This window comes from Schistocerca gregaria, chromosome 10, assembly GCF_023897955.1.
Source record: "Schistocerca gregaria isolate iqSchGreg1 chromosome 10, iqSchGreg1.2, whole genome shotgun sequence".
Lineage (NCBI taxonomy): Eukaryota > Metazoa > Arthropoda > Insecta > Orthoptera > Acrididae > Schistocerca > Schistocerca gregaria.
Window position 1 is genome coordinate 148935194 of NC_064929.1, and position 24657 is coordinate 148959850.

Here is a 24657-nt window from a genome sequence, read left to right on the forward strand (position 1 = left end):
AGTATTTCACTTCCTAATCTACTTCATCACCTTCATCTGATTTAATTCAAGTACATTCGATTAACTTTGGTTTATCTCTGTGATAAGTCACACACAACTTCTACCACACTCACATAGCATGTTGTAAATACCTGAGACTCTGAGTCCATTATTATTGTTCTCAGGGTACAACATCTCTGATTTTCTTAGTTGCCTGAAAAATGGCTTTAACTCCCTGTCTGTTCAAGATGCAGGGTGACACAGAAAACGGGAATGTTTGAAATGAGTAGTGGCAGCCATGGGCAGATGGCAGCACTGAGGGTTCATTGCAGTTAGCGAGTAAACAGTCTGCCATTTCGGTAATGATGGATCTGTGGAACAGACAACAGTGTGTGTTGGCCATAAAAATGTATTATAAAAACAATGATAGTTTGGTAGCAGCACAGAGGGAGTTTTTATAATTTAGGATATTATGATTACATTCCATTGAAATATGTGGTAATGTTGGATTAATAACTTTGAAGAGACTGGATCTGCTCTCAAGAAGAAACCAACAGGACTACCAAGAAGTGTCCTACCAAGAAGTGTGCATTCTCCAGCGAACACTGATGTTGTACGCAAGTCTGGTCTGCGTTCAGTTCGTAAGCAGGCAGCAGTGGCTGGAATGTCCCTGGAGAGTGTTCACAGAATTCTTCATCTCGATTTAAAATTTCATCCGCACAAACTACAGATGGTACAACAATTGAAGGACAACCAACAATTACCGGTTACAATTAGGATTATGTCAACAAATGATAACAAAAATAAACAATGATGATGACTTTTTAAACAAGTTTTGGATGTCAGATGAGGCACATTTTCATCTCACAGGTTATGTGAATAAACAGAACTACTGTTACTGGGCAAACACATATCCTAATGATGTTCATGAGTGTCCTTTACACATTAGTAAAGTGACAGTATGGTGTGGTGTTTCATCATATGGGATTATCAGACCATATTTTTTCGCAAATGAACAGAGAGACACAATAACTGTCAATGCCGATCATTATGTGGAGATGTTAACAAACTTTCATTACTCCTGCATTGAACAACTTTCCAAACGTTCAACAGGATGGAGCAACATCACACAGTGCATGGCAATCAATGGCATATGTGTGAGAATTGTTTGTTAACCGTGTGATCTCATGATTCAGTAACATTACTTGGCCACCTATATCACCAAATTTACCCATTTGTGATTTTTTCTTGTGGGGCTACCTCAAGAGCAAAGTCTACATGACTCGACCAAGAACCCTGGATGAGATAAAACATAGAATTTGGGATGCAATTCACAGTATCCCAGCTGAGATGTTGCAGTGGTCAATGAGGAATCTCAACAGCAGATTTCATGAATGTATTCATGCAGTAGGATGCCGTCTAAAGGCTGTAATTAAAAAAAAAAAAAAATTATAAATGCCATCAGTGTTCCGTAAATGGCAAAGTTTTAAGGTTTCAATTACTATGAATGCAATTTCTTTCCTTCATCAGTTCTAGTTTTATTGGATTGTGGAAATGTTCCTATTTTTCTGTGTCACCCTGTACATCCACTTGTACTTGGCATAACTCAGAATAAGGGAAGAAACACCATGTGCTGATCTTGTATTGTTTGACTTGATAACTATCTCGGCTCTAAAATAAACCATCTAGCTTTTGTGTGCAGACAAATTGCTATCAGACACGTGAAAGCATGTCACTTCTGTTGAGAACATTCGTATTCAAATCTAGTAAAGCAACACAGCAGACCTGAAAATATATTATATAGTGATTCTGCCAGTTTGTTGTTGTTCTTGTTGTTGATGATGTGGTTGTAGCCTTCAGTCTGAATATCGGCTTGATGCAGCTCTCCATGCCCTACAGCAGAGCTGCATTTTCCAGGAAAAATTATAGCTGTATTCCTCTTTCCTTTCAGCTGTTCACGGTACCAGCACAACAAACTCATTTTGGTTGTTGTTACAACACCACTTCAGCCAATCATCCAGACTGTTGCCCCTGCAACAACTGAAAAGGCTGCTACCCTCTTCAGGAACCACACATTTGTCTGCCCTCTGTTGTGGTTGTATCTATGATACAACTATCTGTATCACTGAGGCACAAAATCCACCCCACCAACAGCAAGTTCCACAATTCATGGGGGAGGGGGGTCTGTCAGTTTATAGGACACCAAAAGGATATGTCTGAAACTTCTTTAAGCAACTACAGAGAGTCGTAATAAGACCCATAATAAGACCTTGTAGAAATAACTTGGAAGTGATTGTGTGTGGTGCTTTGATTTCCCATTGGATACCACTGACATAGTACATTCTGGTAAGAGGCTACTTGCATGGCTAACTGCCAGTTCTGAGCAGAGCAGTATCCATTGTAGCCCAGTGATTTCCACTGTGTTCACTAGGATTTTATCAGAGTATATTTGACCAAAAGAAAGCCTGAGAATAAATATAGTTACAGTTGAAGCAACTACTAATACAGTGAATACTGCCTTTTGGAAAAAGCCAAGGATGTTAAACAAAATGTATTTGGTGACTTGCATCAAAATATCAGAAGCTTCAGAAATAAAAAGGATGACATTGTCTCATAGATTCGTGGAAATGGCAGGATAGATGGACTTTAATCACACTAGTTGTGCATATCAAAACATCATATGGAAATCACTGAAATTGAGCAGGTTAATGTTAATGGATACAAGATAATATAGTACTACTATATCACCAATAAGAAGCAAAGGAGGTGGCTATAAGTATAAAAATGGGAGGCCCTTCAGGTTCAGGAATACTGTATTGGAATGCTTTTTGAATATTGTACCACAGCAGTGGATCAGGGGATTGGGAAACACACAAGCTTGTAGTGTCAACAGTCTACAGAGTACTGACAGGAAGTACCTTTAGGCTTGGTCCCTCAGTTACAGAAAATTTTAATAAGGGTCTGCAAGTGTAACTGAAAAATCATTTTGTGTAAATTGAAGGTGGATGGAGGAGAAAGGAAAGGAACTACCAATGTCAGCTGCCTCGGGACTTTATGCGAAGACAGTGGTGATTTGTGAAAATGTGTGCCAGACTGGGTTTCGAACCCAGGATGTTCCACTTACTAGCAGTTGAATTATCCACTACCCCACCCAGACAGAGTGTTTATCAAAGTTGCACGGCCTATCTCAGTATGCCTCCCAGCTGAGCCACATTTCCACCTAGTGCACTTACTCACAATCCCTGTCCATGTGCTCCATGCTCACTACTTTTGAGATTCCCACAGGAGGTTGAACGTATCTGTACATCCACACTGAAGGTGTTGGATTTATTGCCTATTGAGACAAATCAATTATATGAATGGATGGTATTTGTTCTTTCAGAAACGTCTAAAAGAAAAGAGACTGTGCAGAATATGCAGCTGTGATACATATTATGTAAATTGAAGGTAAAGGGGGTGGAAAGGGCATGCTGAGATAGTCCGTGCAGTTGTGATAAACTCTGTGTCTGGGTGGCACAGTGGTTAATGCAACTGTCTAGGAAGCAGGAGATCCCAGAACCAAATCTCAGTCCAGCACACATTTTCATCCATCGTTGTTGACTCCGCAGAAAGTCCCGATGCAGTCCTTTCCTTTCCTTTCCTTTGACCCCCACCCCCTCCACTTTCAATGTACGTAATATGTTTTACAACTGCAGGTTCCATGTACTGTCTGTTCTTTTGGACATGTCCAAAAGAACAGACACCATGCATTCATACAACTGATTTGCCTTGATGGGCAATGAGTCCACCACCTTCAGTGTGGATGCACAGATAGATTCAACCTCCTGAGGGAATCTCAAAGTGGTGAGCATGGAGGACATGGCTGGGTACTGGGGATAGGTGGTGCTAGGTGGGGATGTGTGTTGGCCAGAAGGTGTGAAAAAATAGGCCACAAAATTGCGGCAAACACTGTATCCAGATAGCGAAGAGGTTAACACATCTGCCTGGTAAGTGGGAAATAGTGCATTCGAACCCTGGTCTGGCACACATTTTCATTCCACCACTGACTCTTCATAAAGTCCCAATGCAGCTGACATCAATAGTTTCTTTCCTTTCCTATCCCCTTCCCCACTCCACCATCAGTTTATATAATATATATGGATTCCACATGGTGTCTGTTCTTTCGGGCATGTCCAAAAAAAATGGACATCACGAATTCGTATAATTGAAAAATTATAGTTAGTCGAGACTTTACTGGCGATTTTCTGTCAGGTAGTACTGCCAGAGGGGTCTTAGAGGTGTTGCCGGGGACCTTTGTGTTATTTGCCAAAGTGAAACTTCCTGCAAGGATTAAAGGATGAAGTGCAATACGTGAAAATCATTGATAATTTGTTTTAGGCTCAACATTCTTCAGTATTTTGTTATAAAACGGATGTAGTTAATACTTTATCTGATGACAGTATCAGATGCTGTCAGTCTATATTACTAAGCTACCATCCTGCAACCCGGAACCCAGTGACAGTTGCAGGTTGCCTATTTAATGGTTTCCAGGGGCAAAAATAATTCTATTTTCAGTATTTCTCATGATTATTGATCGAATATTAAAATTTAAAATGCTCTCATAATCTACTCACTAAGATATATGTTTAAAATTTAGCACAGGAAGATAAGTATTATAGTTAGAAAATGCAAGTTTGTCCTGAGGCAGCATAACTGATGACGTACAAATATGCGGGACTTCATTCTTTCAGTTTTTGGGAATGCGAGCTCCTGGAAACTTCCAACAAATTTTACACATAATTTTGAAGCTTTGCAATACTCTTTATCACTGAAACTCCCCAGAAAATGATGAAAGGAAAGAAGTGTAACATTTACTTCATTTATGCTGTTCATACCATCAAACTTCAGCATCAGGCATGATGTTTTAATTTATTACTTCTCTACTGCTAAGTCTATTTGCAACATACCTTACATACAGTATCTACATATATCACTGAATGTACCTGAAATATTATATCTTTGTATGGCACACAGTTCAAGAGATATGATGCCATAGACAGTGATACACTTGAAAAGCCAGAGTTTTCTTTAAACGGAGTGCTGTTTCATAATGAGAGCATTTAGCGACTTCCAACAAACTTTAACCTCTTCAGACCCAGTGTCAAGTCCAATTAAAAATTTTGAAAATGCCAGTAATTTTCTGTTTATTTGGTTGCATAGGCACCAGATTGTTGTGTTTTGCAATTTAGAAAATTTTCATTTTTTTAAAACTGATGGTACACATTTGTGTACCTCGGGTTTCAATCATAGACATATTTCTCAAATTTTCGTATGGGAACCTACTGTATTTCAAGGTAAGATTAATTACAATATGTTGTATTTCTACAATCTGCATATTTTATTTACAATAAGAAATTTTACAATACATATTTCACAACTTTATATTACTTACAGATTGTTTTGAATGATATGTCAAGAAATAATTGTTTTTCATCACACACAAATACATTTGACATTTGGTGCATTTAACTCTTGTCCTCGATTTCCAACCTTCAAGTCTGCATTTTGATGCAAACTTCTCATCACAAAATACAGGAAAATGCCCTACTTGATCATACCTTAATTCACAAACTGGTTGACTTACAACTTTCCTGTATTTTGGTATTGGTGTAAACTGTTCCTCATCTGTGGAACTTTCTTCATCAGTGGCTGCTTACTGATATTACACACTTCCTGAGATTTTATAAGTGACGTGGCTAGATGTAGTCGAAAAGCAATCGAAAGCATCTGATACTTTTTATTCAAATCTGCAATCACACAAGCTCTTCTGTACATCAACCAACAGTTTACAACCACCAAATCAAATAGAACTTCAGTAATAAGCTAGCAACCTGTCACACAAATCTATACCTCCCATCATTTGATTGTATGCTTGTACTACAGCTGGGCAGGGGACATCAATCTTCTGCCCATCTTTTTTGGACCATCTGTTACATGTGCTCACAGGATTGCTACCAGCTCAAGAGGAAAGTAATGTCACACATTTATTGTCTTTCCATTTGACAACACGGAGTTTGCCATCTGCCCTTACAATCTCATTCCATTCACCTCTTTTTAGGCACTTATCATAGATCAATTTTGAAGCAGCTGAGCCAATTCTATTTCTCGTAACTGTTCCTATCAGGAAAATGTTCTTCTCCAACAACATTTCTGCACATGTAACACTTGTAAAGAATCTATCTGGCGTAAATTACATAAGAGCCATCTTGAGGAACAGTTACTGACAATAATTTGACAACAGCTCCTCCCAAACTCAGGGTCTTCAAATCATCTTCTGGTACAGTACCATACCCAACATAAATACAGAAATCCAGGAGCAGTCCATCATTAGCAGCAAGAACAAAATTTTTTAACCCCAGTGGATTAGGCTTAGAAGGAACTTACTGAGTGAAACCACATCTCCCAGAAAAAGGAATCATTTGTTCATCAATATGCAAATGTGCATTTCTGGGCAATGGTATGTATTGTTTTCTCACTGCAACAAGTGGCTGAATTTTCCACTGTTTATTATTAGGGTCTCGAGTACTTAGGTTATCAACAAAATGCAGATTACTTCTAAGTTTGTAATATCTATCCCAGGGCATTGACTCAGTAATGAGAGAAAAGTGGAGAAGCCTGGACCGATACATTTTTGCTTGTGGTATCTTGAAAGTCCCCATGATAATTTCAATCCCAACAACGCAAAATTTCTGATGCTGTTGTTTTCAAACTAAGTGAACTAGTCTGAACAGATTTCAGGTTTGTCTGATACGCCACAAGCCCCCAAAGTTCACCTGGAAAGTATTCCATGAAAGTTTGTCATCCAGAGATGGGCCCATCTCAGGCATGCTGAAATGGAAATGAACAAATTATGGATTGGCACCAAACCAACATTTTTAAGAAAATTTGGTGTGACACTTTACACATTTTTGTTGCAAGTAAAGAAACAAACAAAGAAAAATACTGTTCTTCAAAATGAATAGCGATACTAACCAAGTAGCTCTCCATTGCAAACCTCTTGTGGACTTTTTAACACCACCATTCGTTACATCTTCAATGTTTTGAGACTGAATTTCGTCATTAGCATCACATTCGGAGTCAGAAATCATAGGCTGTTGATTCATTTCAGCAAATAAGTCACCCTAAGAGTCAGAATGTGAACATTCTGCATCACTTTCATTCAGTATGCATGATAACTCTTCATCAGTTAGCACTTGAGCTGGAAAAAAAACCAGTACATTATGAAGTAGAGATCTATCCTAAAAGTACACACCAAGAACCAAGGTACACAGACTTGTACCATGAAAACATCATCATTTACTGCACAGGAAAATTGAAATAACACACATTTGCTGCGTTTAAGATAATTCTCCAGTCTTCCAACTTCACTCATCACTCAGTACAATGAAGATAAATATGTATAGCTTTATTTATTATTTACTTACTGTCATTACGACGCTGTTGGGCCACCATCTTCTTTCACAACAACCTTCTGATGCGTGTAGCTCACGAAGTACTGCTACAAGAGCGCTCAAAATGGCGTCATTTGAAAGCACAAAATGTGCAACAAACAGCGACACAAGCTTACGAACGAAGGTGCGCGTATGTGCACTTATAGACTGATGAGGTTGAGCAACATTTCAAAACTTTCTTAATTTTTTTTCTTGCTTGCATGCTTCAAGGCAAATATTAAACACATGAAGTCATTTGTAAAGCAGTCAGATGTCTGCAGCTGTTTTATACATGGGAGCTCATTTCTTTAAAGAGTCAGCGGTTCACCGGTAGAGAGTATCCTGGATACTGTTTTAATGTCATTGATTATGTTGTGTAGTATTTTTATTGGTCCTGTTGTCTACAAAAACAATTTATGCATAAGGAATGGGCAAGTTGTATTGTATGTATTCAGGTGAAAGTGATTTCTATGAGGTTACAAATAATGCGCTTCATACATATAAATATTTACATAACACACTTCATAGATTTAAATATTCTTCAATGGAGTAAAAGGACTCTGATAGTCATGCCTAACATATTAAATGTCCTTTATATCCTTCCACTAACCATACTATCCTCCCTACCTTGTACAAAAACAAATCCCCCATGTCTTATCTTTCCAGTCTCCCACCACTTCCCAAAGTCCCACTGTCCAGCCACAGAGGAGTATTCCCTATGTAACTTAGTACCACCCAGGATTGCCATTTAAATCTATGAATTACATTCTCTGCCAGGGTTTTGATTACCCATTTTTGTGTCCTGAAATGAGAAATGTCCTGACCACTATCCTTCCCACCCCTCCCACAGTGGTAATCCACTATCTGCCGAACCTACTCAATATACTCATCCATCCTCCCAACCCTTATCTCTTGGCTCATACCCCTGTATTAGACCTAGATACAAGACTTGTCCCATACATCCTCCCACCACCACCTACTCCAGTCTGGTCACTAACATCACCTATCCCATCAACGGCAGGGCTACCTGTGAAACCAATCGTGTGGTCTACAAGCTAAGCTGAAACCACTGTGCTGCATTCTATGTGGGATGACAACCAACAAGCTGTCTATCTGCATGAAAGGCCACCAACAAACTGTGACTAAGAAACAAGTGGACCATCCTGTTGCTGAACATGCTACCAAATATGATATCCTTCATTTCAATTACTGCTTCACAGACTGTGCCATATGGATCCTTCCCACCAACACCAGATTTTCTGAAATGCACAAGTGGGAACTTTCCCTGCAACACATCCTATGGTCCTGTTACTCTCCTGACATCAGCCTTCGTTAGTCAATGTCCTCACCCATTCAGCTCCTTCCCTGTTCCCACTCCAGCTCTATGCAGCTGTCATTCCACCACCACACCCGTTCTTTTTATTTCTCTCCTTTCCCGCCAGTTCCCCCTCCTCCCCACCCCTCTCCTCACCTCTCCTTTGCACTCCGTCTAACCTGCAGCACTTCATTGTCCATCACACTCCCCATACTATCCCTCCCCCTCCCTGCCCAGCCTCCTCCTTACCCCCACCCAGTTATCACTCTCATCATGCACTGGTGATGCTGCTCGCAGTGTGGTTTCAGTTGCCTGAGACTACACACATGTGTGTGAGTCGCGTTTGCGCATATAGTTGTGTGTGTGTGTGTGTGTGTGTGTGTGTGTGTGTGTGTGTGTGTGTGTGTTGTTGTTGTTGTTGTTGTTGTAGAAGGCCTTAATGGCTGAAAGCTATAATTGTGAGAGTCTTTTTGTTGTGCCTGTGTGCGACTCAGCATCTCCTTTATATGGTGAGCAGCAACTTTCCTTCTCATAATGTTGTAACTCTACTAAGAATATATTGCATTAAAATTAAACTATTTCTGATTTTCCCCACCAGGAACACGAAAACTACCAATAAGCAACAAGAAGATATAACCTGGTCAAAAAAATCTGGACAAACCGAGGCACCCTACAATCCTTTTGTGCTTTGGGATGTCATTCCAAGGCTGCTGAATGATGTAATAAATGGGGCTGGCTTGAAGGTATACTACGTGTGTTAATAACATTCTGATTTTATTTATTTTTTGTTCCATTGATCCAACTTGTAATTGTGATATAGTCAGTGCCTTTTTTCTGATAGATCACAACTGGTTAATCAGTTTGATTAATCTGCACTAAGGAGCTGTGCATTACTTTAAGAAGGTAAGCCAGTAACCTAGCTAAGCTAATAACTTAAATCAGAAAAGTAACAAGTGGCTTCATTTAGATATGCATTAGATTTACTCTGGTAGACCTTATTCACAATACCAACTGCCATTTATTTAAAAGTGAAGATAGATGAGGGAAAATTTGTTATCTTCCTGTCAATTTGGCTTTCATAAAGGATGCTCTGCACAGAAACCCATTTATAACCTCATGAAAGAAGTCCCGCCAGTAAAAACAATCCTGTAGAAATATTCTATAACCTTACTAAGTCATCTGGTTACATGTACACCAAAATTCTACAAAGGAAATAAAAATTTTGTGGCACAAGTGTAGTATTATGTTATTAACAGAAACAGAGGGTCACACTGACAAACTGCGCCAAGAAATAAAACTGGATAGAGAATGGGCCACACAAAAATTTAAGTCCCACATGTTTCTGTATTCGGTCTGCTGGTACCTTCCAGTAACTTTACAGACTGTTCAAAAGCTGTGATGTTTATTACTGCCTCACACATATTAAACAAGGGCTCAGACTGGGGCACACCAGACACAACTTAGTTGGTATTTGAACAGACCAAAACAGGCTTGCAGCAAATTTCTTAATATTACAGTGATTCATATTGAACTATTTCAAACAAACGGAAATGATCTGCTAGTGCCAAAAATAGGCTAGATTTGTTAAGCATGAGACAGTAAGCTGTGTATGAAATATCATGAGTTCTAGCAAGACAACGTGCATTAATGAAGTCAACACGTACATGGTGGGAAGAAAATAAGCGTATGCCATCAGTTTTCTCAGTCATTTGGGAATGTTCTCAACCAACTTTCAAAAGAAGCCCTTATGGTTCATCGGTAAGAACATACCGTATGTGAGCTTCCAAATTGACCACAGTATGTGGTTGGTCTGACAAACATCCTCCTTTGCTTTTCCCCACAAGAAGAAGTCACATGACATTAGAACAGGGCACTATGCTGGCCACTCATGAGGACTACGGCAACCCAACCAATACCGATTCCAAAATATTGCAGTGCACCATTTTGAATAAAGGTCATGTTTTTATAATGGGTTGTAAAATGACACAATTGGCAAAATCTGATTTTCTAGTGCAAATAAGTATCAATCTGAGTTCATTATGTTTCAGAGAAGGAGCAGACCACTCAGTTGTTTGGATGTCATACTGCGTCACATCATTGCCTTGTGGTAATGTCACAATTTTTTTTTATGGTGGAATCTAGGGAACTTTTTGTCAAGTAAAGTGAATTATGTTGTTTTACAGATTCCCCCTCCAGCTCCATTTTAAGCACATATCAGATCTTGTATCACATTAGACCACTCTTGTCAGCCAAGACGTGTCACTACTCCAGAAATTATTGCAAAAGTGCACAAAACGGTCATGGAGGATCACTGATTGAAAGTTGCAAGATTGGTGCTGTGGCTCTTGATGCTGTATCAAAAACTCACAAGAATGGACATATGAGAACAATGTTCAGCCCGTTTTAGGAGAAACGAACAAGGTTTTTTTGCATACGTTTGTGACCACAGATGAAAGTTGGGTGCACTACTATACCCCAGAGACAAAACAACAGTCAAAGCAGTAGAAACATGCTGATTCTCTGCCATCAAAGAAAGCAAAGACAATTCTTTTAGTGGGGAAGGTCGTGGCATCAGTGTTCTGGGATGCGAAGGGGATTCTGTATGTAGATTATCTTCCCACTGGGCAAGCAATTACTAGAAAATACCTTGATAATCTCCTGGACAAATTGCAACAAAAGATATGGGAAAAAAGGCCAGGATTAGCAAGGAAGGAAGTCATCTCCCATCAAGAAGATTCAGTTCAGACAAAGAATTGATAATCAGAGTTGACAACTGTTTTGCAGGCCTGGGGGAAACTCATTTTTGAGATGGGATTAAGGCACTGGAACATCGATGGACCAAGTGCATTAATCTTCAAGGAGAATACATTGAAAAATAAAAAAAAGTTTCAGTGATATAAGTACTTTTTTTATATTCCATTCTAAGAACTTTTTGAACCATACTTGTATTACCGGAATTCTCACAATGAAGTTATTCACAGGTGGTATGTACTTACTTCCAGACTGCAGACTAAGTATTTTGGTATTTTGTGTGATGGCCAACTATTTAAAGATGAGTGTATGAACATATTGTGATTTTGTAAAATATATAATAATTTCAGAAAAGGCTAGGCTAGATTTTGCTACTAAGGATGGACTGTAGGCATTGAAGTAGCTCAGTTTATGAAATATATGGTGGTTTAGGAAATTAGAAGAATTCATGCAACCATTTTTTGCATCCACATTGTGAATACCTCATTTACAAGTACAAGCACCATATTGAAAATTATGATAAGTTGTGCAAAAATCCTAATTAATGACTTAATCAATTTGTGAATGATGATAAAAAACTATGATATAATCATAAGTGAGATAAGTTCCTCAGCATTCTTTTCTTCCTAAAGTTTTTGGCTTCATTGTTATGTCTGGTAGCCTATGTAGCCAGGCAGTAGCTGGCATTTTTTTTGTTTTGTTTTTATTTTACTTCTTAGATTCTTTCATCCTTTACCTGGACTTCCTACCACCTGAACATTCAGTTTTATGTTTACCCTTTTCTGTATCAGTTATATTAACCTCCAGTTTATAGTTTAAAGCCTACTGTTTCATTTCCCCCTGACAAATCTGGCTTGAACTGAGCAGTAATCAGGAACTAATGTTCTTTTGTGAACCACTTATTTCCATTCTCGATTCTGATGGGAAGTGCTTACTATGATGTTCTTCTTTTATTTTTGCAGAAACCTCTCTCACATTATCATTAAAAGTGTCATTCTACATTATTATTCTCTGTTCAGGTCTCTCAGAAGAAATGCAGAGTTTGCATTTATTAACTTTTGCTTTAACTGGCTGAGAGCAAATATCGACATTTGCAAAGACTCTTTAGTTTTGAACATGTTATAACAACAGCAAATATAAGATTAGGATATAATACTTGTAGTTATTATTAGAGGCATTCTGTTTTTGTTACTGAGTTAGATGAAAAGGATAACTGAATGTAAAATTGACAAAATATAATTTTTCATCTTCCTTAAATAGTCTTCTCACTTGTGCGTTTTTTCATGTGTACTATCTTTGATGGTTATAATCAAGATTATTCTATTTCCATGCCTTGAACAATTTCTTGTTACTTTCTGATGTGTTGAGGTGCTTAATAGGTTTAACTGCCAGTGAACAATCTCATGGAAAAGTCACATCCCTACCATGCTCTGTTGAACCACATATGTTCTTTATTGTTTTGCAGGAGATTTTCTTGTTTTGTGTTTTTTCTCCAAATATGTTTTTGTTTCCATACTTCTTGAATTAAAAGTTTGGATGCTGTTCTATGCCATGTCTTGTGACCATTCCAATATCTTGTATCATAAATATGCTCAAATTTCGTGATGATGCCTAACATTCATGCAATAGTGTACGTACACGCATATCATATATTTGTTATAGTTTTAAATGTTTAATGGTACTGGGTTATGTGAATAGACTTGTGATATGGTAATAGTAATGATATTTATTGTTTTGTTACTTCTAAGGTTGCTGATTTTATGAAATCAATTTATTCAAGGTACAAAGTATGGATGATAAAAAGCAGACTTCGGCTGTTGGAAATCTGCCAGTGAGTAGCACTTTGCATGATGATCCGGACAGTGGGTTTCCAGTAATGGGTGCTGGTCAACAATGGAATGAGACACCAAGTGTGAATGAAGTAAGTTTACAGATATGCTACACGGTTTTGATTTGATTTGTTTCGATTTTTTTTTATTTGGTCCTGTTGATTATGTATTGTACAAAGGGTGTTCTAGGACTATAGGACAAGTGAAGTGAAATAATACAAAATTATTTGTTCATACAAATATTTATTTTCTATAAATGATTGGCTGTGGACAATATTACAACTTTCATTTGAGCAAATATGGTGTCGAGTATAGAAGTGTTGATGAATCTCTCAGTGAAAATTAGTTTCCTAGTGTAGGTAAAGTGTGTATTATGTAGTGAAATAGTTGAAAATGGAAGAAGGATATGTTCTGTTTTTCAAAATAGGTGTCACACAGAGTGCTTTGGGGTTACAAATTTTCATAACTCTTTTTGTGAATGTTGATTACGTATGTGTAGTGGCTGTCAATCTGTAGTAGAAATGTACACCACTGAACTGAAGGAAAGTGTGTATACATCTCTTCAGCGTGATATGGAGACATGTTAGCAGTATTTAGGCCTACATGTATTTAAAAAAGCCATGAAAAGTGTCACAGGTATTTCAAACACGATTATTGACAAAATCAGTCATGAGCTTGAGAAGCCAAAGAAGGTTGTGCATCATAAACAATGTGAAAAAACATTAGTGCCTACAGAGACATATAATCAATTCAGTGTGCTTGACAAAGAAATATCTACAGTAATGACTCTAAAAAATATAAACAAACAGGCACAGAAAGACAAAACAACAGGCCTAAAATCGCAATGTACCAAACTTAAAGTGAATATACATTCAGAGAGTTGTGGACATAGCCTAGTGGAAATTTTACATATTGAACATGGAATAAATACTACTTCTTCCATAAAACCAGATGCACCAATGGCTGAAGTAACAAGCAACATAAAAGACGCAACAACATCTAACTCTAATCAATATACTGTACTAATTGAGGGTGCCAATGACATATATAAAAATGAATTAATTAAAGCCACAAATAACTTGAAAGAAACCTTGAGCACCAACAAGAATGCATCTGTAGTTGTCGTTGGTACCACATAGATAACCTGATAGAAAGTTCTTGTGTGAATGTACAAATTGCTAAGGCAAACAGACAGTACAAAATGTAAAGCATTTCTCAACACATATTTCTTATATGTTGATTCCTTACACAGAGAAGAATTGACTAAACTTGTGCCCAGTAGCTGGAAGGAAGCACAAGTCACGCTTGTCTACAAGAAAAATAGCAGAAGTGATCCACAAAACTACCCTGCAATATCATTCACTTCCATTTGTTGTAGAACCTTAGAACTTACTCTTAGCTAAAATATAAATGAAGTATCTCAAACAAACGACCTCCCATGCCAACCAGCACGGATTTCAAAAACATAGATTTCCTCATGTGACTTCCTGAAAACCATGGGGGAAATGTGGAGGGTTCCTTGTTGTGGACTATGTTAATTTTTACCTCAGACTTATCTGCAGCCAAAATGGAAGTTGTACAAATATTCAGTCAGACCTTGATGAGATTTCAGTTTGGTTCAAAGCTTGGCAACTAGCTTTGAATCTTCAGAAATGTAAAATTTTGCACTTCACTAAACAAAAAAACATAGTATTGATATAATATCAGAGAGTAACAGTTGGAGTCAGTAGACTCGTACAAATGCTTGAGGGAAAACTTCATAGGGATGTAAAATAAAACATTCATTTAGCTTTAGTTATGGGTAAAGCGGGTAGAAGTTTTCTGTTTATTGGTAGGATACTATGGAAATGCAATCTGTCTGCCAAGGAGACAGCTTACAAATCACTCATGTGACCCATCTTAGAATATTACTCAAGTGTGTGGCACCCATGCCAAATAGGACTAGTGGGAGATATTGGACATATACAGAATGGGCAGCATGAATGGTCACAGGTTTGTTTGATCCATGGGTGAGTGTCACAGAGATGTTGACAGAACTGAAATTGCAGATGCTTGAAGATAGATGGAAACTATTCCAAGAAAGTCTACAAACAAAGTTTAAAGAACTGGATTTAAACAATGACTCTAGGAGTTTATACAACCCTCTACATATTCCTCCTGTAGAGATTATGAGGACAAGGTTTGATTGAATATAGCATGCACAGAGACTTTGAAACATTCGTTCTTTCTGAGCTCTGTATGTGAATGAAATGGGAAAAAGTCCCAATAAGTGGTGCAGTGGGATGGACCCTCTGCCATCCACTTCACAGTGGTTTGCAGAGTTTAGACGCAAATGTAAAAAAGAAAGAAAGGAAAGAAAACACTCAATAAAAAATAGGATCACAAAAGAACAAATATCAGAGCTTAATGAAGAGAAGAACAGATTTATGCAGTAGTATAGAAACAGTCACAGACACAATAAGGAAGAAGATATTAAAGCTTTACAATCATGTTCATGGAATGAATGACAATTGACTAACTGAGAAAATTTTCAATTTGATTTCCAAGTAAAAACATATTAGACCGGATGGATGGGAGAGAATTTGTGGTAAGTTCCATGGGACCAAACTGCTGGGGTCATCGGTCCTTGCTGGAAGAGACAAGAAGGAATAAAGAGTTTTTCAGTGGCCAATGGCTATTATGGACTACAATAAATCAGAATTACTGTTCACACATGCTATCAGGCCACCAGGCCTCAACCTCCGCTAATTTCAACTTGCCACCGCTCATACCTCACCTGTCATTCAACAACATCTTTGCCTCTGTACTTCCGCCTTGACTGACATCTCTGCCCAAACTCTTTGCCGTTACAAATGTCTGCTTGTGTCTGTGTATGTGCGGATGGATATGTGTGTGTGTGCGAGTGTATACCTGTCCTTTTTTCCCCCTAAAGTAAGTCTTTCCACTCTCGGGATTGGAATGACTCCTTACCCTCTCCCTTAAAACCCACATCCTTTCATCTTTCCCTCTCCTACTCTCTTTCCTGATGAAGCAACCATTGTTTGCAAAAGCTTGAATTTTGTGTATGTTTGTCAACATGCCAGCACTTTCGTTTGGTAAGTCACGTCATCTTTGTTTTTAGATATATTTTTCCCACATGGAATGCTTCCCTCTATTATATATAAACAAAGATGATGTAACTTACCAAATGAAAGCATTGGTATGTTGATAGACACACAAACGAACACAAACACACAAATAAAATTCAAGCTTTTGCAAAGCTTGAATTTTGTGTTTGTGTTTGTTTGTGTGTCTATCAACATACCAACGCTTTTGTTTGGTAAGTTACATTATCTTTGTTTTTAGATATATTTTTCCCACGTGGAATGTTTCCCTCTATTATATTCATATATATACTTACATATTTGCATGCTTATGGGTTTTGGCGAAAGCTGTATTTCTAATTCACATTATATAAAATCAGTCAGTAGGTTCACTTGCATCATTCCATCACACCCTGTCCCAAAAGAAAAAGAAAATTTGTGAATAGATGTGCCTGTCTCCACCTCTCTGCTTGCCACTGCTTCTGGTTCTTTCAATTTATCTGTGTCCCATCTCCTTAATTTCTTCATTTTTAATCTGCAGTTCATAACCAGTGAAGACTGGGCGGAGTATACACTTGTTACAATAAATGCTTTACAGTTTAAAATCTGGGTTTGAAATCTTTGTCTTACCATTATGTAATTTATATGATGTCTTATGAGCTCTCCAACTATCTTTGTCACATTCAAGTTTCTTTCATGCTTCTAAAACCAACTATTTACAATGGCTAAGTTATGCTATGTGCAAATTCTACCAGGCAGTTTCTTTTTTCATTCCTGTTCCCCAGTCCATGTTTCCCTACTACTTTTCCTTCTTGTCCTTTCCTTATATCAAATTCTAGTTCTCAGGGTGACTGAGCCCAACTGCGATGATAACAGCTGGTTAGGCTATACAGGAGGAACTTCTCAGTATAGAATGGGTGGCAGCCATCAGTAGCAGAGGTACTGTTGGTGGTTGGTAGGTTTGATGTGGATAGAGGTATTATGTTGCCATCCTTGAGGCTAGCACTACATCGAGGAAGTTAGCTTGTTGGGTTGACGAGGACTAGGTGATGTGAATGGGGAATGTGAGTTTCTAGAGAAACATGGGAAGGGTGCTCTCACCCTCAGTCAAAGTCTTGAAGATGTCGTCGAATCTGAACTAGGTGAGATGTGTAGCATTCTGGGTGGTGAGGAAGAATTCCTGTAGATGACCCTTAAATGGGTCAGCATAGTACGGTTGCTCTGCAGGTGGCCTCATATGATAAGTAATTGTGTGTGAGGATGTAGTTGGTCATGGTCACCAGGAATAATGCAACTTTGGGGCCAGTCAGGCTTTGGGACATGTCATTTTCAACGGTGGTAAGCCTGTGGGCATTAACGGTGACAAGCAAAGTGACAACTGGTAAAGGAATGGTAACTGTGGAGAGTGGATAGAAGAGATGGGTGATTTCTTTTTAAATATGCTTTTAGGCTGCAGGTACTATGCTGAAGGTTCAAAAAATGGTTCAAATGGCTCTGAGCACTATGGGACTTAACATCTATGGTCATCAGTCCCCTATAACTTAGAACTACTTAAACCTAACTAACCTAAGGACATCACACAACACCCAGCCATCACGAGGCAGAGAAAATCCCTGACCCCACTGGGAATCGAACCCGGGAACCCGGGCGTGGGAAGTGAGAATGCTACCGCATGACCACGAGATGCGGTCTATGCTGAAGGTGTTGGGCCATAAGTGTGGAGGCTCTCTCTGTGGAGATGCAGTAACCAACTGCAATGGAGTGTCCCAGATTTTGGTACTTTAGGAAGCATGTACAAGGGAGGAGTGCAGGGAATGTGGGGATGAGGAGGGGAGGTTCTGGGATAGATGTAGGGTTTTGAGGAGAGACTGGAGATCATACAGGATTTCTGGAATGGGGAACACTGGCATACCTTTATGTAGACATCTCTGATAGATAGTGTATTTCCGACTTCAAACAATCAATATTAGCTTGAATTTTAGCACTTCAGCATTGTGTGGTTCTATTGAAACATTGTAATACATGCCTTTGTTTAAATATTTCATTAACACAAATAATACAATTTAGAAATGAAATCATATAATGTAAATTCGACTCAATTATTATATGCAGCTCATAACCACAGTGGTGGAGTTTTTGTTGGCCAGTAGGTTATAAGGTCAGAATCATGTTTTAGGAGGTGGATTGCACTTCTTTCTGTGAATGGGAGGTTGGTTTCCATGTTGAGGGATTTGGGGAATTATAGTGATGCGAGATTATATCTGGATTATAGTTTTGGTTTGCACAAGATAAGGGTTGCTCGTCCAGAAACTTTTTACAGACTTTATTTTCAAATAATCCAGAATATGCATGACAGCATCATCTGAACAGTGTTGTATAAAATTGGGCAAATGTTATATTCATTACGACAAAAACTTTTTGGGAACAAATTTTCCCACATGATACTCCAATAATGATATGCTAACCTCACCATCTTGAATTTCCCGTACTTTTGGTTCTACGTCAACCACATTACATCCCAAGACAGTTATATTATTTCACATACATTTATATTGGATACAAATTTTTCTCTACTTCATCGTTGTTTGTAAGTAAAGATTTAACTGCAGCATAAATTTGTTTATTTTTTTAGCCTCCTCTTTTAAATTCTCCTCTATGCCTGTGATTCTACTATCAAGGTCATCAGACCTTGAAATGAGATCCTTTGAACCTAATTCAAAGTTGTATATGACTTCCTCTTTCTGCTCACAGCTCATCTGAATTTTACGCTCAATTTTTAGAAGATTTATTGGTACCCCCTATTAATGTTTCCTTGTATTTCTCACTTCAAACAGTGGATATTAGGTTGCATTTTGAACATTTCAGGACAGTTGTGATTCTTCCATTCCACTGAGATTTTACGTTTTAATATCTAGCTGTTTCCTATAAAATTGCTTATGAAACCTCACCACAACCTCCAGTGTTTGTTTCTTTCCCTGCACTGTTGACTGATTGATTCTGTGATTGAAGCATTGAAATACATTTCTTTGTTTAGACATGCAGTTAACACAGATAATACAATTTAGAACTGAAATCATATAATGTATTTACAACTACAGTATCATCTTTGCTTGTAAACCATGTTGCCATTGCTATTACACAATATCCAAAAGTAATATGCTGATTAAAATTCTCAAATAATTAGATAATTATTTGAATGTTTTCTGCAGTAGTAGTAGTAGTAGTAGTAGTAGTAGTAGTAGTAGAGGGGTTTTGGGCGCATGACAGCAAGGTCCTCAGCGTCCGTTCAGTAACTTAGTGAGACGGGTGTCAAGAAAAATCCCAGAACAGGAATATAAAATGGAACAGAAAACATGGGTAACAATCGTTGAAAAACATGCGCTCACCCACACCAAAGCATGGGATGAAGCAGAGCATCAGCAGTAAAACATGGACAACATAGGAAGAAAATGATAGAGGAAGCTAAAACAATGTAGCAGATGGAAGTGGCTGGCTGACCGCAAGGAAAAAAGGGGAGGAGTCAGCCACTCTGCAATACACTAAAACCTCCAGTGTAAAATTTTAGGCCATAGTCCAGACACATCACAAAACTTAAAAACCCTAGACACACACGTCTCATCATTAACTAAAACAGAAGGCAGATCTGCATCAACTTGTGCTTCTGCCCATGCATCACAGTATAAAATGCAGTTTGTTAAAATGTGCCCGACAGATATGTGCACACCACAAGCATCACAAAACGGAGGATCCTCCCACCGTAATAAAAAACTGTGTGTGAGAGGACAGTGCCCGATCTGAAGACGTGTGAGGGCCACCTCCTCCCGCCTGAGCAACCGGCAGGAGGAACGCCACGGCCGAGTCGTTGACTTTATCAACCGCAGTTTATTAGCCGTCACCGCCAGCCATTCATCCTCCCACAACTTCATGCACTTCCTGTGGAGTGCAGCGATGACTGACTGCAAGGGAATAGGACACTGGACCACATCCTGCTCTCTGCAGGCCTCCTTGGCAGCTCGATCGGCCTGTTCATTGCCCCATATGCCGACATGACCAGGCACCCAGCAGAAGGATACCTTTGTACCCCACTGTTGGAGCAAGTACAGTTGGTTATGTATCAGCTGGACCATCTCCTCAGTCGGGTACAGGTTCTGCAGTGATTGTAAGGCACTAAGAGAATTGGAGCAGAGAAGAAATCGATCGCACCGAACACGATTCATCTGCTCCAGTGCCTTCAGGATCGCGTGGAGCTCCGCTGCGAAAATGGTATATTCAGCAGGGAGGCGAATCCGGGTAACTTGATCAGAGAACACTACAGAACAGCCAAGGAAATACTCCTGTTTGGAGCCATCAGTGTACACGACAGTGAAACCGTGATGCACATCTAAAATGTTAAAAAATAGAGATTGGAATGTAAAATCTGGTGTGCGATCTTTCTTAAAATTAGTCAAATCTAAAATAAGTTTGGGTCTCTGGAGGAGCCAAGGTGGAGATCTGCTCCAACTGCGACACAAAACACGAAGACCAGCCATAGACAACGCAGTGAGGCAATCCTGTGCGCGAATCCCATAGGGCTGCGTCGCACGTTGCCGCTTATGAAATAACTGTGCCAGAGGAGGCTGAGCAATGGCATGGTATGCAGGGGTGTATGGTGTGGACAAAGTTTTACATGCCTGGTGCAGTGTAAGTAGCCGTCGCCGCATATGAAGTGGCGGTCCACCAGCCTCTGCACAGAGGCTCGGTTTGGGGCTAGTCGGACTGCCCCAGTGGCCAACTGAAGCCCTTCATGGTGCACAACGTCCAACATCTTAAACCCATACACCGTGCACCCATAATTGAGCCGAGATCGCACAAATGCCCTGTAAAACTGGAGCAGACAAGTTCTGTCAGCTCCCCATGTACTGTGGCTAAGACATTTTAAAATACTTAAAGCCTTAAGTGACCGCCGTTTCAGGTCTTTAAGATGAGGTAACCACGTGAGTTTTGAGTAAAAAATGAGCCCCAGAAACCTCACCGTGTCTTTAAAAGTAAGAATAGTGTCCCTCATCCGCAACTCAGGAAAGGTTAAAATCGAACGAGAACGGTTAAAAAGGGCACATACAGACTTCTCGGTAAAAAACTTAAAGCCACTCTTCCACGCCCAGTCATCCAAACGTCTAATCGTAAGTTGCAACTGACGAGTTGTCGTTGCAAGGCTTGAAGAAGAGAAAAACAAAGAAAAATCATCCACAAACAAAGAACACTGGTCAGGACTTTTCACTATGGACATAATGCTATTAATAGCGATGGTAAAGAGAGTCACACTTAAAATGCTAACCTGAGGGACACTGTTCTTGTGCTCAAAGCGATCAGACAGGACGTCATCAATTCGGTATCTAAAATATCGTAGCGAGAGGAAAGACTGAATAAAAAGAGGAAGACAACCATGAAAACCCCATTCGTGAAGTTGCTCCAGGATGAGACGCCTCCAAGTGGTATCGTAGGCCTTCTCAATGTCGAAAAAGACACCTAGAAGGTGATGATGGTGTAGGAAAGCATGCTGTACAGCCGCCTCCAGGAGGGCAAGGTTATCGAAGGTGGAATGAAACCTCCTGAACCCACACTGGTAGCGACTAAGGAGTTGTCAGGATTTTAACATCCAGACAAGGCGGCGGTTGACCATCCGCTCCAAGGTCTTCCATATGCTACTAGTGAGGGCAACACTATGATAGCTACTTGGGCTCGTGCGGTCTTCCCCAGGTTTTAAAAAAGGGATTAAAAGTGCCTCACGCCACATGTCAGGAACGTGACCCAACGCCCAAATGGCATTAAAAAGTGCGAGGAGGATTTCTTTGTTGCGCATTGTGAGGTGCCATAGCATACTGTAATGGATCCTGTCATGACCAGGGGATGTGTCACGAGGTCCAGACGATGCAGAATCCAGCTCCCACATAGAAAATGGGCAGTTGTAAACTTCATGAGAGGTGGACTGGAAGTCCAGACTACATCTCTCAGCAACTGCCCTATGGCGCTGGAAACCTGGATCCTGACTAGTTGTTGCAGTAACTGTGGCAAAATATGCTGCCACAGTCTGGGCAATCTCACACGGATCCATGTGGAGAGTGCCGTTATTCATTACAGCAGCTATGGGGCACCTCCCTCCTCTGCCAGAAATTCTCCTGATGGTCTCCCACACAATGGAACTTTTGGTGAAACGATTAATGGTGTTCAGGAACTGAACATGACGTCTTCTTACTCTCATGAATAATGCGGCGACACCTTGCCCTCGCCACTCGAAATACTGCAAGATTCTCAGCAGTCAGCTGAGACTTGAACCGATGCAGAGCCGCACGCCTGGTCCTGATTGCAGAGCGGCATTCGGCACTCCACTAAGGCACAGGTGGCCTCTTTCGGGGGCCTGTGGACTGTGGACTGGATGCTGCAGTGGCGTGGTGGACTGTTTCGGTAATATGATCCACCCACACCTCAACAGACGCACAGTCTTCGAATTGGGCCAACTGGCTATAAAGTGTCCAGTCAGCTCCACTGAGCACCCATCGTGGAGGTCTCCTTTCGGGGCCCACGCCATCTGGCAGGTGAATCCAGATTGGGGAATGATCACTGCCATGCAAGTCAGCGACCACTTCCCAGTGAGCACTGGAGGCAAGAGCTGGAGAGCAAAGCGAGAGATCAATGGCAGAGAACGACCCAGTCGCTGTGCAGAAATGAGTACTCTGTCCTCCATTGAGCAAATAGGCACAGGATGACAGGAGAAGGCGCTCAATTGCTCTACCCCTGGGGCAGGTAATTGCAGAGCCCCAAAGCACATTGTAGGCATTAAAATCACCACAAATACTGAATGGTTGGGGGAGCTGTGTAAGAAGGTCGGTGAGGGCCACTTCATCAAGTGCGTCATGTGGGGGCAAGTAAAGTGAACAGACAGTCAATGGATGACGTACTTGCACAGACACAGCGATAGCCTGTAAAGTCGTCATAAGCGAGAGAGGCGAGGAGTGGTAGTCCATCCTGACGAAAATACCTACACCACCTCTAGCTCTCTCTCCACGCACATTGTCCTTTATGTGGAGTGTATAGCCTCGCAGCTCAGGGGAGTATGAGGGATGGAAATAAGTCTCCTGGAGACACAGACACAGTGGTCTACCCTGAGAGAGTAGACGAAGTTCCTCCACATGCGTCCTGAACCCTTGCAAGTTCCACTGAAGAACGGGAGCCATCTATGTTGGGGGTAGCACCTTCATCCTGTCTCTCCGACGGGGCGGGGAGACTGCAGCAGGTGGAGGGGCAGGTGTGGGGCGAGATGATTGACCCACACATGCGTCGTATTCCATCGACTCTGGGGAAGAGTCAGATGAAGCCTCACGTAAAACAACAGCCGCATGGTTAGACGGTTTACCACGGGATTTGACCCGGTGTTGCTGCTGTACAGGAGCTTTCTGTGGTTTGGTGGGCTTTGGGGGAGGTGATGTGGGAGTGGTAATTGGCGCACCAGGCTTGGGAACAGCCTCAGCCGTTGGAGGCGACAGGGGCTGGCCCAAGTTCGCCACTGTACCCTTGTCTGCCGTTCGAGTAGGGGCTACCGGCTCTGAAACACTGGCTGCGTTGCAAGTGCACTGACAGCTGCAGGTGTTAGTGCCAACACTCACCACCTTGGTCTGCATTGAGGCATCGACTTTTGGAGTAGGCTTCTGAACCAGCGATGCAAAAGATGTAGCAAATGTGGGAGGTTGCATCGACTTATAGATCTTCTTGACCTCACCATAGGGGATACGCTTGGTTGTTTTTATTTCCTGGACTTTGCGTTCCTCTAAAAATATTCGGCAGTCCATACAGGGTGGTTCCCAGAGCAATTAATACATTTAGTCGGAGACGAGCAACCAACCCCTTCATTAACAGCCTTACCACAGTTTCCACAAGTTGCTTCGCCTTTACATCCTATGATGGTATGCCCAAAACGCTGGCATTTAAAACAGCGCATTGGGGTCAGGAAATAAGGACTCACACTAAGGCGAAGGAAGCCAGCTTTAACACGTTCAGGAAGTTTTGTGCTACTGAAGGTCAGAATAAAGGAGCCGGATTTGACAAGATTGCCATCAACCCTCTTCATGATGTGTTGGACATCAACGATACCTTCCGGAGCCCACTCACGTTGCAGTTCGTCCTTGGGAATGTCAACTAGATCCCAGCATGTCACAACACCTTTGCTGTAGTTCAAGGTGCTGTGCAGTTCAGTGTCT

The 24657-nt window shown here is 40.4% G+C and overlaps 1 protein-coding gene across 4 annotated transcripts in view; it reads left to right on the forward strand.

Annotated features, from left to right (window-relative positions):
* Positions 1-24657, forward strand: part of LOC126293354 (uncharacterized) — a 220065-nt gene that overhangs the window by 45032 nt on the left and 150376 nt on the right. For all 4 annotated transcript variants that reach the window (XM_049986555.1, XM_049986554.1, XM_049986556.1 and 1 more), the window contains 2 exons: positions 9362-9506; positions 13295-13435. In XM_049986555.1, the coding sequence (XP_049842512.1) occupies positions 9362-9506; positions 13295-13435 (286 nt within the window). The remainder of the gene's footprint in view (positions 1-9361; positions 9507-13294; positions 13436-24657) is intronic.